The sequence below is a fragment of the Struthio camelus genome, chromosome 3, assembly GCF_040807025.1.
Source record: "Struthio camelus isolate bStrCam1 chromosome 3, bStrCam1.hap1, whole genome shotgun sequence".
NCBI classification, from domain to species: Eukaryota; Metazoa; Chordata; class Aves; order Struthioniformes; family Struthionidae; genus Struthio; species Struthio camelus.
In genome coordinates, this window is record NC_090944.1 from 88,606,461 (window position 1) to 88,619,199 (window position 12,739).

At 41.5% G+C, this 12,739-nt stretch overlaps 1 protein-coding gene across 4 annotated transcripts in view; it reads right to left on the reverse strand.

Moving 5' to 3' along the window:
• RPS6KA2 (ribosomal protein S6 kinase A2) overlaps nucleotides 1-12,739 on the reverse strand; it is a 329,479-nt gene that overhangs the window by 186,247 nt on the left and 130,493 nt on the right. Inside the window, exon 1 of one of the 4 annotated variants that reach the window (XM_009680860.2) lies at nucleotides 4,655-5,163. The exons of the other annotated variants lie outside the window; for them this stretch is intronic. Coding sequence (XP_009679155.1) covers nucleotides 4,655-4,753 — 99 coding nt within the window. The 5' untranslated portion in view covers nucleotides 4,754-5,163. Of the gene's footprint in view, nucleotides 1-4,654; nucleotides 5,164-12,739 lie in introns of those variants that run through there. 4 annotated transcript variants of the gene reach the window in all.

The window sequence follows — 12,739 nt, forward strand, 5'->3', positions numbered from 1 at the left end:
GTGAGCAAATTATCCTTACATTTACCTGCTTAATTTCCCTTTTCTGTAGCTCAGCAGTTAGTTCGAAGCTTGTGGGAAGGAGCGAATAGCAGGCCTGGGGCACAAGATATTGTCTATTTTGGGAGTCGGGAGCGGGTACACATGTGAGTAAGTGCTCTGACCACCAAAAACAAAGTAAACATGTAAAATTATATCAAAGAACTTGAATAATCATTATCACAATGATTATCATTATCATTATCACATTATCACAATTTCACAAATGAGGAATGCTAGGCACAGAGGTCTGAACCATTCGTAACAACAGAGCAAGTTGTAAAAATGAGTCTGGAAGCTAGATGTCATGGCTGCTTCTCAAGTGACCTGTCAAATGGACTACACTCTCCCGTTGCTCCCCTTCCCCTACCCTACCTCCCCTTCCCTTCACCAAGCGATTCAAGACTATAAGAACTGTAGCATTTCCTCACAAACAGCTTGCCTGCAGCTGGGGAAAGTTAGACTACAATAGTTTTGGTAACTTTTGCTGTAACAACACCATCAGAAAAATCATCATTACCACAAAAACAAAGCTAAAACTGGTTCAAGACTCGCACCTTGAACAGCTGATTTGGACTGCCAGTCCCCATCTCTCTCCCTTAACCTCCCTCATTCTGTCTAACCTTTGGCAGCAAGAACATATTCCTCTAGAAGACAATTATCTATAAACAGAAAGAAAAACACAAGACAGATTACAGGAGACACGACTGATAAAAAACAGTATTGCAGGACAAGTGTGAAAGAGGAGTTCACAAGTGTTTGCAAGTGAAGCATCGCTCCAGCCCACTGTGTAAAAAGAACAGCTTAGCCAAATTTCAGCATTTACTAGCCACTTTCTTAAGCTGTTCTACTTAAACCTGTAGGAAAGTAAAATCTAAGCCAAAGGTTAACTCAAAATCCCTTTTAACAAAAATATCATAAAACCAATGCCAGTCCTTCTGCAGTGCTCCTTACCAGACTGCACAGGCTTACTTCAGTTTCCTACGTGTCAGTTCGGGAACCCAGGGAGAACCCACACTTGAATTACCCACAGGAGGTCCTGCCTCTCACAGCTGACTACATCTAGGGACACAAGGCCCCAAACTAAATTTGAGTAAATTTGCAAAAGCTCTGGCAGGCTCTAAGCCCTACACATAGACAGAAAACATAACTTGGATCCATCATTATCAGTAAGACAAAATATAAAATTAAAAATATATCGGGAGCGCAAAAGTTGAGAACATCTCCCAAAAGAATATATAGCAGTGTTTTAATTGGTCATTTTCTCAGAAAACCAAGAAAGGCTTCTGCGTCACTGGAATAAGTATAATTAAATTCTTTGCGTGCTTAAGTCTTTTCTAGCTTACTGGAATGGCATATTTAACTTTTGATTTATAAATTAAAGGATATTCCTCACTGCTGTAAGATGCATTCCACTGAGGCTCAAAGTCTTTAGCAGATCCACACTGTGCGTACTTTCTCCTCATGGTTTTACATTCGTGTTCATCAACACTCAGCAAGAACCATAAACAAAGCCCTGCTCTGGGATGCACACATGCAGTTCCCACTCACTTCACGGGATTTTCAGCATACTCCAGTAAGAAACGCATGCACATACAGAAGGGCAGAACTTGGCTCTGCGCATTTAATAAAATGACATCACGAGATACCTTATAAATGAAGGGCAATGCAGGCCATACTGAAAAATAATATAAACTAAAAACTAAAAGTGTAGCCAAATAAGTTCCAATTTCAGTCAAGTTTTCCCAGAATGATAACAAGGGCATACATTTTACGCAAGATAAAATAAAACTCTTATAATATCTTAGTCACCACGGTCTGCTCTGCCTCCCCTCCCTTAGCAGGACTATAGTGTGAAACCTGGCCATCTACATAAGGCAATGATCTTGTCTCAGATATAGCAATGATATTGGCATATGAAACAATTAAGTAAAAGTCAAGTCACAAGCTGTGATTTGCTAAGTCATTTTCTGCATCTGTATCCCTGCTCTGGAAGTTAGGAAATGCATTCCAACTGGATTTAAACCATAGCAGAATTCCACAGGAAAATAAGTAATCAATCATATATTAATAATAAATATTGTATGGTTTTGAATCTATTATTATGGTGGTATTATAAAAATATCAAATGCTTGAATCTAGCAGCTTGAATCAAATGCTTGAATCCATCTTAAAGCCATCTCCCACCCCCTCACCCAACCCCCAAATACCCATACAACCTACAAAGAACTCTCCTCTTCCAAATTTCAAATGACATCTAGCAACACACAATTTCTGTCAGGTGTATTAGCTAGCACGCACAAAGAAAAGCGATGCCACATGTGTTTCTCCAAATTTCTTCCCTTTATTTCACTTTTACTCATTCCATGATGTAATAACTTGTGCCTTTTTACTGCCTCTTTAAAAATATCTACCTATTAAGATGAAGAACATTCTGACTTCTAAAAGTCCAACACCAACAGGCTTCTCCACACTTTCTGTTTGGCTGATGAACACTCATTAGCCTGCAATTACAAATTTATACACAGAAGTACTCAGGGATGGAAATCACAGAGGGGGCTCGATGTTCATGTTTGGTTTTTCCCTCTAAGTGGGAACATCTCAGATGATTTTCACACTTAAATAGCAGAACAGATTTTATGAATCATTTTTTCTTCCTGGTTGGAACAACCCCTATTCCCTGTTGCATTATAATACTGAGTCACTTTGCATAAAGTGGGTTATTATTGCCAAGTAAAGGGAGAAGGGAAGTGCATGTAATGCTCAAAACTTAGATGTGCTATAGGATATCTATTAAGTTGCTTTTTGAAGGAAATTATTTCAAATTAAAAAATCTTATTATAGGGCAAATCACGTAAGAAAAAAATACAGATATCCAATGAAAAAATCCAGTAAATCTAATGTGATACTGATGATCAAAAGGATTGTAAAGATGACTTTATTTTTTATTTTTTAATGAAGCCGGATCTGGCCTGTTACAAATGCTGAGTCGTTGTACTAGTTACACTATCCAGTTAAGTTAAGAAATTAGTGTGGTAGAATCTGTTCCTCCCCCTCTGTAGCACTGTCAAATAGGTAGTTATGAGGTCTGGTGGGACTTGGCTGTCTTCAAAATCACCTCCCCTCCTAATGTTGTGCCCTGATACTGACAGCCCACGAAGACACTCCTTTCTGTCACAGGAGAACTCCTTCATGTTAACTCAGTGACTCCAGATTACTTTGTGTTGCCTCTGAATGAGCATGAGCTTGGTGAATTTATGGTGTTACTGGGAACATCTATTTCACCTTAGCTTTTGCAATTTTGGATTCACAACTGGGAGAGGAAGGGTTCCCCCTGCCTTAACCCTGCAGGGGCAAGGCTGGGGGAAGCCTTACCAACTGATGTCAGCTTCCATTTGTTAGTTTGTTTTAAATGCGTGACATGACTATTTGATAGGTGAAATAAAATTAGGTATGTTACATGATCATTTTTCCAGAAAAGTGATATCAAAGAGTTAGAGGGGAAAAAAAACCCAGCAAAACACTTCTGCTTTTCTGCATGTCCTGTTTAAGCAATGACACATGAAGAACTTTATGTTCAAACAATTACCTGGTACTTTAAATAGGACACTAAGGGAAAAACATTTTTTAAACGTATTCACACAGCATGAGAGTAATCCTTCTCCAGGGAATACTGGTGCAGATCAGAGCGACTCCCTGGAGGTCAACTGAAGTACACCAGCATAAAACAAATGTTAGCCAGAGGAGAATCAGGCCTCATATACCTTTATTTTAATGCAGAGGTTGCAGATCATCTGCAATGATAAAGTGAACAACATAAATATAACTGACATTTATTCAATTGATCTCACTTCCTGCCGACTATTCACAGCTTCCAAATATAGGGCCAAAGAACAATGGTTCAAGGAAGGGAGGCAGAAATCCTGGTTCTACCCCATTCACACATCCCTATCTGCTAATACCTCTTACTTGAAATGCTTTTCATTTCCTTATACTGCTAAATCATTTTACGTTTAATTTGACATTGTTCCTCTCCTCCCAAAGAAGAAATTCTCGTCATAAAAAGAAAAAATACCAGGATGCATGGGCTGAAAATGATGGCAAAAATCTGCATAAGCATGAGAATCCTTGGACAAATAAGCAAGAAAAGCTCTATTTTACATACAATATATAGGATGCACTAGTAAATTAATTATTTAATTGGAAATCCAGAATTGAGAAAGAATGATATGTGGGCAGGGGAGGAAGACTAAAATAGGAGGCTATTACAAATTACAGTGCCATTTGTGCTAATTTAAGTAAATCTGCAATTATTTCCTACAACTTCATGAGGTCCTGAACCAGGTTTCCTCCTCCCATCCTAGGGGGGAGGCTGACAAACCTAGGCTGACAAACGGATCCTTAGCAACACACTACATATATTATGCAATACATTAAATACTACCAACAAAAGGCACTGAATTACACTGAAACAAAGAACATCAGGTGTGAACACCATCACCTCTGGGGAAAGATCACCTTTATTTATTATGCCAGCAAGTGCAGACATTCTCCTGCATCTGTGTTACCAGCACATAACAATATTTGCTACCTATAACAAAGTTAATGCAAATTTTACCTCAAATCTACTTAGGCTCGAGCTCTTCGACCGAGACTTCTTGCGGAGATACACTGAGAAGAACCGCCGCACTGTGAACTTCTTCATGTTCATTTCCATTGCCCCGTCCGAGCTACGGTGCAGAGCACGAAGGAGCTGCAGTGGTGGAGAAAGCTAGCGCATCCCAATTGCCCCCTATTTATATCCACAGGCAGGAGATTCTCCGAAGGGTCTGCTTCTGTTCATCAAGAACAGCACAGCTAGATGTGCAAAAGGTATGTTACAAGAGCCACGAGAGCTCGCTGTGTGCTGCTTGCTGTTCAGAGCATAAAGGCTTTATACTCTGTCTCGCTTTCCACTGTTTACATTTCAGTGCTGCAAGCCGAACTCTCTTTTCCACTCCCTCTCTCCCTCGCCTTAGGTCTTACTACACCCAATCAGGCTCTGCTCTAACTGCATACATAATAAGCTCCAGCAGATGACAGCTCCTAAGTCCCAGGCATAGCAGGTTTTGAAACACATATTAGATGTGTCTATTGCTTTGCACTCCTTTCCTCTCAGTCAGGCTTTTTCAATTTCCTGGTTTGTGAATCACATGGGGAATAGGCACATGCTGCACTTCTGTTTTTAGCTTGGAATTTCAACATTGCTATAATTACTGAGGGCTACGGTGGTCAGATCTGAAAAGAAATGAGCTCCCGTACAAGAATCTCTCCTGGGAGAAGGCTGAAAGACGCCATGAACCTGCTGTCAGAACAGAAGTGTCTGAACCTCTTTTCATTCTCAGGAGGTTTTTTTTTTTTTTTTTTTAAATGTAAAATAACATTTCCCTCGCCCTTAAATCAAAAAGCTTAAAATCCTATTCCTACATTACCCACTAGCTTTACGTTAAAATACCTAATGACGACATAGCTCTGAAAAGCACAATCTAAATGTGTTATTATTCTTATCGTGCTACAGCAGGAACCTATAGCCCTTCTCAGAGGTTAAATACGTACATCTATTTAACAGGCTATAATTTTGAGCTGCTCACTATACTAGAAGTATGCAGACTTACAGCTCCCCTCTTCCCTCCCAATATAAGCACATTTTCAGCTTTTCTTTCGAAAACTAATGAATCTCAATGTAATCCAGAGACCTAAGAGCTCTCTGTCTGCCATACGCAGTTCAGGCTTCTTGTCCTTGGCAGACTTTCCTTTCTGACTACCAAGGAGCATCCAGACATGCTTTTCTCCCATATCCTCATATGGAAAGTGAACAGCTCTGATGACTTATTAATGACTCAGTTGAAGAAGATCAGAGAGAGCTGACACTACTACAGCCTGAGAAGAGCTCAGAGCCTGAGAAGACTCTCAGAGATTAAATAACAATACCACTCCAGTCAATCTGCTCTAAAAAAAGAGAGACAGATTTTGCTTTAATTGCATGTCTGGACTCTGCTGTGTATGTTGGCTGGTCACAGCTGTCACTACCTGCTTTATTTGCAGGTTTTCTCTCTTTTGTTTAAACCTCACCACAGTCTATACCGGGAAGAATAAGAAAATAAAAACAAGTAAAAAAACATCTTGGCACTTATGGCTGTGTTATGAAGGAGGTCAGACCGAAGGATTCCAGCAGGTACCTTCAGTGTTGACCTCTGTCATCCTCTACAGGCTCTGACTCTTGCCGTCTCCCTCACTCTTACCTGACTGTGTAGCAGCACAGTGCAGGTAGCAGAGTGGAAATCCTCTGCTTTATCCCTTTCTCTGAGCAACGCCTCCTCCTGACTGCTTCTCTACTTTTCTTCTTTTGCAGAAAAGGTAGATCTTCCATTGGTGCTGTCAAGGTCCAGCCCCAGTGTAAGCCACAGCTAGCCTAGGAGCCCTTCAGCCCTACAGCTGCGTTGGCACGCACTGCCGGCAAAAGCTCTTGGGACGGAGGAAGCTATCCCAGCGCAAAGCAAGCTCTGTATAGATATACCAAAACCACCCTCATAAGCAAAAGGAGTTAATAAATAGGTAAAATGCAGTTTTGCAGGTAAAACTGTCGATGCCAAAAGATTTTGCTGACACAGCTTATCTAATCAGGGATCATGTCTTCTCACTACTCTGACTGATGCATCCGCACCAGTAAAATCCTAAGCAGAGCTTCAGGCACGCACCTAATTCTCTGACCCTCACTCCTCCTGTTCCCTGCTCTTTCCTGCTCTGCCTACAGTGCACATTACTACTACTTTTTTCTATGCTTTCCCTCTGCCCAGAAAAGAGGCATCCTAACACAGGTTAGGTTCCATGCTGATGTAGGCTTTTGTGAGCCACACACACGTTCTTAAGTTTGTAAGTTGCTTTAGCTTTAAATAATAACCAGGCAAGATCATGGTAGCTCCCTGAACCCCTGCCATCACATAAACGGAAGTCCCATCTAGACCCTGACCTCTTTATTTATGCAGAGGAGAAGATCATTTTCCAGCTTTGGAGACACAAGGTATTATCCCGCACTCTGTAAGAATAAGTAGTATATGAGAGGCTACTACTATTTATACTAGTAAATTTATCACAGCCTTCATGTTCCACTATGCACCTAGTACTTTAACATATAAGAGCATGCAGCCACCATTAAATATATGCGATCTGCAATAAACTTCCAAGAAGATCACACAGGATATGACTTATTACATAAGTATCAGGTACATTTATTACATTCAGAGTTTTGTTCTTTACCAGCTGCACGAAAGAATAAATATATATTCTTTCGGTTACAATGTACTGTGAACATCAGCACAAAAGCTGGCCTTTGATGCTAAAGGTTAGATTGTAACATGAACAACACACCCAGGCTAAGGTGTAAGTCTGGTCTTATATTGCTGCCAAGACTCAGGCACAGGCATGGAAATGAGTATGATCTGTTTGCATACTTACTGCCCTGTCAACCACGTGACTAGGGATCAAGCAGGGAAGGACAAACAATCATCACTGCCAGAGCACAGCCCTTCACAACAAGAAGATATTGGGAGCACATCTTCCAATTGTAACAGCACAAGCAACCCATTAAATTGCAAAAGTTTACATTAAAAAGAATACAAATATAGAAAACAAAAGACATGAACAGGTAAACTGAGCATAGGGATAGATATCTGAAAAACAAATTCTACTACAGCTGCATTCACATAGGTACAATTCCAAGATAGAGAAGTTACCTTTGCTTCAGGAAAAACAAATGAGAAGGTCTCAAAAACATTAACTCAAACTTTCAGCTAGCGAGAGAATATCCAGTTTTCCCAATCACTCTAATAAAAAGGTGCAAGCCAAAAAACAAATTAAATTGCAATAGACATTGTTATATTTATAAACATACAACTGTCAAACCAACCTACAACGTGAAAAATTCATTGCACGTAGAAATTCATGGGAGTAAATTATTTATCAGCTGCCCTCTGAGCAATTTTAACTGCCAAGGAACTCAATGGAAAAAGAAATCCACCCAATGTCTTTGTTTAAGGCAAGAACAAACATCAGAGCTGGGGGGGCGGGAATAGGACGCACTTGCACCAGTCAGTAATACCTACACTCCGTATTCTGATTTATATTCTTAAAAATTGGAACTATAATTGTTGTAACACAAAATAAATAAATAAGAGTTCATGGCTGCTCCTGCTCCCAATGAAGTGAATAGCAAAACTCAGTTTCAGTCAACTGGAAATGGGCTACCCCAAAAGCACACACACACACTCCCCAACAGCCAGGATCCAAGACAAATTAATCAACAGAAATCACCTGAAATTATATATTACATAGCCTAGGTTCTAGCTTTTAAAAGTCAGTTGGAGACTTTACAGTAATATCCAATGAAAGCTAAACATCCTTTCCATATGTACATAGATAGACAATATCAAGATTAGTAACAGCTCGGAAGCAGGGGCTAAAGGATGCCGATGTATGAAATCTATATAGGGCAATAAAGCAACCTGCACTGAAGAAGAACAAGGAGGATGCCAGTGGTGGATACCAGATGAGTCATCAATTTCCAAAAGAAGCAAAGTAACTTAAGCTAATTGTTTGCATGAAAGAACACTCAAATCCAAAATATCAGCCAGAAACCACGGGCTGGATGATGAAATTACAGAGAGAAATTCTACGTTACTGTATTATACAGCATGTCCAACCCTATGATCAAAGCAGACCTTTTAAATTTTATACGTGAATCAACAGTCTGCAAATAAAATCAGAACTCTGCTGCTTGAGCAAACTTAGAGATTACTGTGAAAGTGAAAACTTTCTTGATTGCAAAAGCAATCATTGTATCTATCTACCCTCAACAGAAAAATACAAAAACGCCAGAGAGAAGCAATAAAGCATCAGAGGCAAGAAACAGATCCCAGACAGAACAAAATATTAGCAGAACATGGCACACAGAGAAATGGAAAATGAGAGTATCACAATAAAGGCACAGGAGACAGAAAAAATAAATTAAACACTACTGCTTATGCTCTCATTAAAGAAAATCAGGAACAAGAGCAGATGTTTCCAAGAGAAACCAGTGAACAGAATGAAGAACAATACCTTCCCCAAGGTGATTAGATGGTACATGACACTTTAAGTGACTTCCACTTCCTGATCTTGAATGCCAGGGAAATTTCCATATGGCTTTTGTTTCCTCAAAGAGCAACTGAGGCACTTATTTTTCTTATTGATATTTCTTTAAAAACCAACGATGGGCAAGAAATTTCTGAGTTTTCATCTCACTAGATCAGAGTAACAATCTGGATTCCAGGCTTTTCAGTCACTGTACCTGGTTAAACATCCATCCAGTTTAGAGTGCCACTAACCTCACTGGAGCTCTCATGGCGGGGGGGGGGAGGGGGGGGGAGGGGGCGGAGAGGAAAAAAAAAATAAGAAAAAAAGAGATAAAAGATATGCCCAGCCAACATTGTGGAGTACGTGCAATAACATGTCGTATCAGACATGTTTCTCACCAGCAGCAATCAATAAGTGATCAACAAGGTTAGTTGGGGGAGGCAAGGGTACGAAAGAAAGCTCACATTCTCCACTTTCTCCTGCATTATCTGTGTATCATGAACTTCAGTAATTTTCAACCTTTCCATACACGTACTCCAAGAAGTTTCCAGTGGTGCTGCAGGCCCCTTCAGCCATTTTGCAAATTGAAGTCACTGCTTCAAAAGAAGAAAAAAAAAAACATACATCTTGTCCAACTCTGACCTACAAACTATCTCCCATCACATTCTCATAGGTAAGCTCAGGAAGTGTGGGTTGGATGAGTGGACAGTGAGGTGGATTGAGAACTGGCTAGATGGCTGAGCTCAGAGGGTTGTGGTGAATGATGCAGAGCCTAGTTGGAGGCCTGTAGCTAGCAGTGGCCCCCAGGGGTCAGGACTGGGTCCAGTCTCATTCAATGTATTCATCAACAACCTGGAGGAAGGCACAGAGCACACCCTCGGCAAGTTTGCTGATGATACTAAACTGGGGGGAGTGGCTGACCCACCAGAAGGCTGTGCTGCCATGCAGAGGGACCTGGACAGGCTGGAGAGCTGGGCGGAGAGGAACCTCCTGAGGTTCCACCAAGGCAAGTGCAGGGTCCTGCACCTGGGGAGGAATAACCCCATGCACCAGGACAGGCTGGGGGCTGACCTGCTGGGAAGCAGCTCTGCCGAGAAGGACCTGGGAGTCCTGCTGGACAACAAGTTCGGCATGAGGCAGCAATGCGCCCTTGTGGCCAAGAAGGCCAATGGGATCCTGGGCTGCATTAGGCAGAGTGTTGCCAGCAGGTGGAGGGAGGTGATGCTGGCCCTCTCCTCAGCCCTGGGGAGGCCTCACCTGGAGTCCGGTGTCCCATTCTGGGCTCCCCAGTACCAGAGAGACGTGGCACTACTGGAGAGAGTCCAGCGGAGGGCTACAAAGACGATGAGGGGACTGGAGCACCTCTCCTCTGAAGAAAGGCTGTGAGAGCTGGGCCTGTTCAGCCTGGAGAAGAGAAGACTGAGAGGCAATCTCATCAATGGATAAAAAGATCTGAAGGGGGAGGGTGTCGAGAGGATGCGGCCAGGCTCTTCTCCGTGGTGCCCAGCGACAGGACAAGAGGCAACGGGCACAAACTGAACCACAGGCAGTTCCATCTGAACCTGAGGAAAAACTTCTTTCCTGGGAGGGTGACAGGGCACTGGCACAGGTTGCCCAGAGAGGTAGTGGAGTCTCCTTCCCTGGAGATATAATCAAAACCTGCCTGGACGCGATCCTGTGCAACGTGGTCTAGAGGACCCTGCTTGAGCAGGGGGGTTGGACTCGATGATCTCCAGAGGTTCCTTCCAACCTTGGCTATTCTGTGATTCTGTGAAACTGGCAGAAAACAGCTGGGAATACCAACTCCTCTGCCAGGCTCTTCTCTGCTGCAAGGAACAATGTAGGAGACTCACAGTATCACTTCAACCTTGCACTTGCAGTCTCAAGGCCAGGGGAGCTTGGGGAAAAAGAGGATCCCTTATACCCATGTGTCTTTAAAATCCTTAATTACTAAAGCATTGTCCAACACACTGGCAACTATATGAAAGGTGATCAGAATAAATACAACTACAGCAATCACAGGAGAGAATTACTTGTTCTGAAAAGACCAGTTTTGCTCCATGTGCTCTGTAAGCTCTCCAGCAAAGTCCTGATATTCTTATTAGCGGATTCCCTGCAACAGCTTCAGATGTTCTTAAAGAGGTGGTTGTTCTCAGTAAACTTGAAATCAACGTTTTGTAGGGATGCAAGTAGCTTAGATTGAAGGACTTCTGTACTTTTCTAATAAATTCTACATCAGCAGATGACACCTAAAAATCTACCTCCTCAGCCCATCCTAAACACCTGTGAGGCACCTGATGATAGAGGGCTGTTACTTTCAGAATAATCAAACAGGGAGCACTATGAGGACACACGGCTTGCTCTTATTTGTGGAGGGAGAACTGGGACTGCTGCAGAAGTAATAGCTCCAGCATAAGATAACAAAATTTAATAGAGCTTTCAGCAGAGGTTAGACGCTTTAACTCTCAGAAAAGTGGCTTTTGTTGGTGCTTAACCATCAGATTGGCTAGTGTCACAACTGCTGTACTGACTGCTCCCATATGCGCTTTAGCGCTTAAGGACTCACACTAACATGCAACAGCATCACTGGCCATATACACGTCAGTTTGCTGTAGACTATTTCTGAGGTAGAGATTAGGTTGTCCAGCAGTCTGTGTTGAAAACAGGCCAGGGAGAAGAGTGTCAGCTCCAGTTCTTTCTTTCTTTTACTGATATTGCTGAGACTTTTACTTTCTTGATTGATATTGTGTACCGGTCTTTATACCTGGCTTTTGGTTAGCTTAGACAGAAGTACTGGGCAAAAAAAACCCAAAACAATCTCCTCTATATTACATCAGCTTCTACTCCAGTAAAGGAGATTACTGAAGATACAATTCTGCTGTCTTGCCTTCGGATAATAAGCAGAAAACCATACTGTTCCTCTATAACAGACCAGAAGTTTTACAGAAACAAGGATACTTGGTAACTGAAATATGAACAGTCTTATCACATGAATACGAACATACATTGAATGATCGTTATACAAAACCAAATTCTGCCGTCCGGTTTTGTAACGCACAGCATATGTTTACTATTTATCCAGATTAGCCATGAACAATACTAAGAAGAAATACCTGCATTAGAGATGTATTAACATGCAAATTTACCTTGATAGGTCCTGAAAGGTACACTAGGAAGGAGAAACAGTGCATGGTTTTGGAACATTCACTGAAAATCTTATTTTCTACTTTTACTAATTATTGAAAGACCAAACTGACACTGCATTAAGCAGGAAAGCCAGATCACTGTTTGGCCTTGAAACCCTGAAAGACAGAGAAACACAGAACAGGGCTTAGAAACTGTTTTTCAGAAAAGTATCAATCATAGGTAGAACTTTTCCTTCTGTAAGCTAACAAAACTAGACACCAAGGTACAAAGACAGACTAAATAGATAAAATGCATCATCCTTAGTTGAGCTGGATGACCTAGATTAAAATTCCTCTCCTATATCTGAAAGTTGTTGTGTGACTTTGAAAAGCCACCTTAGTCTCTCCAGCTATATCTAGCTCCAGTC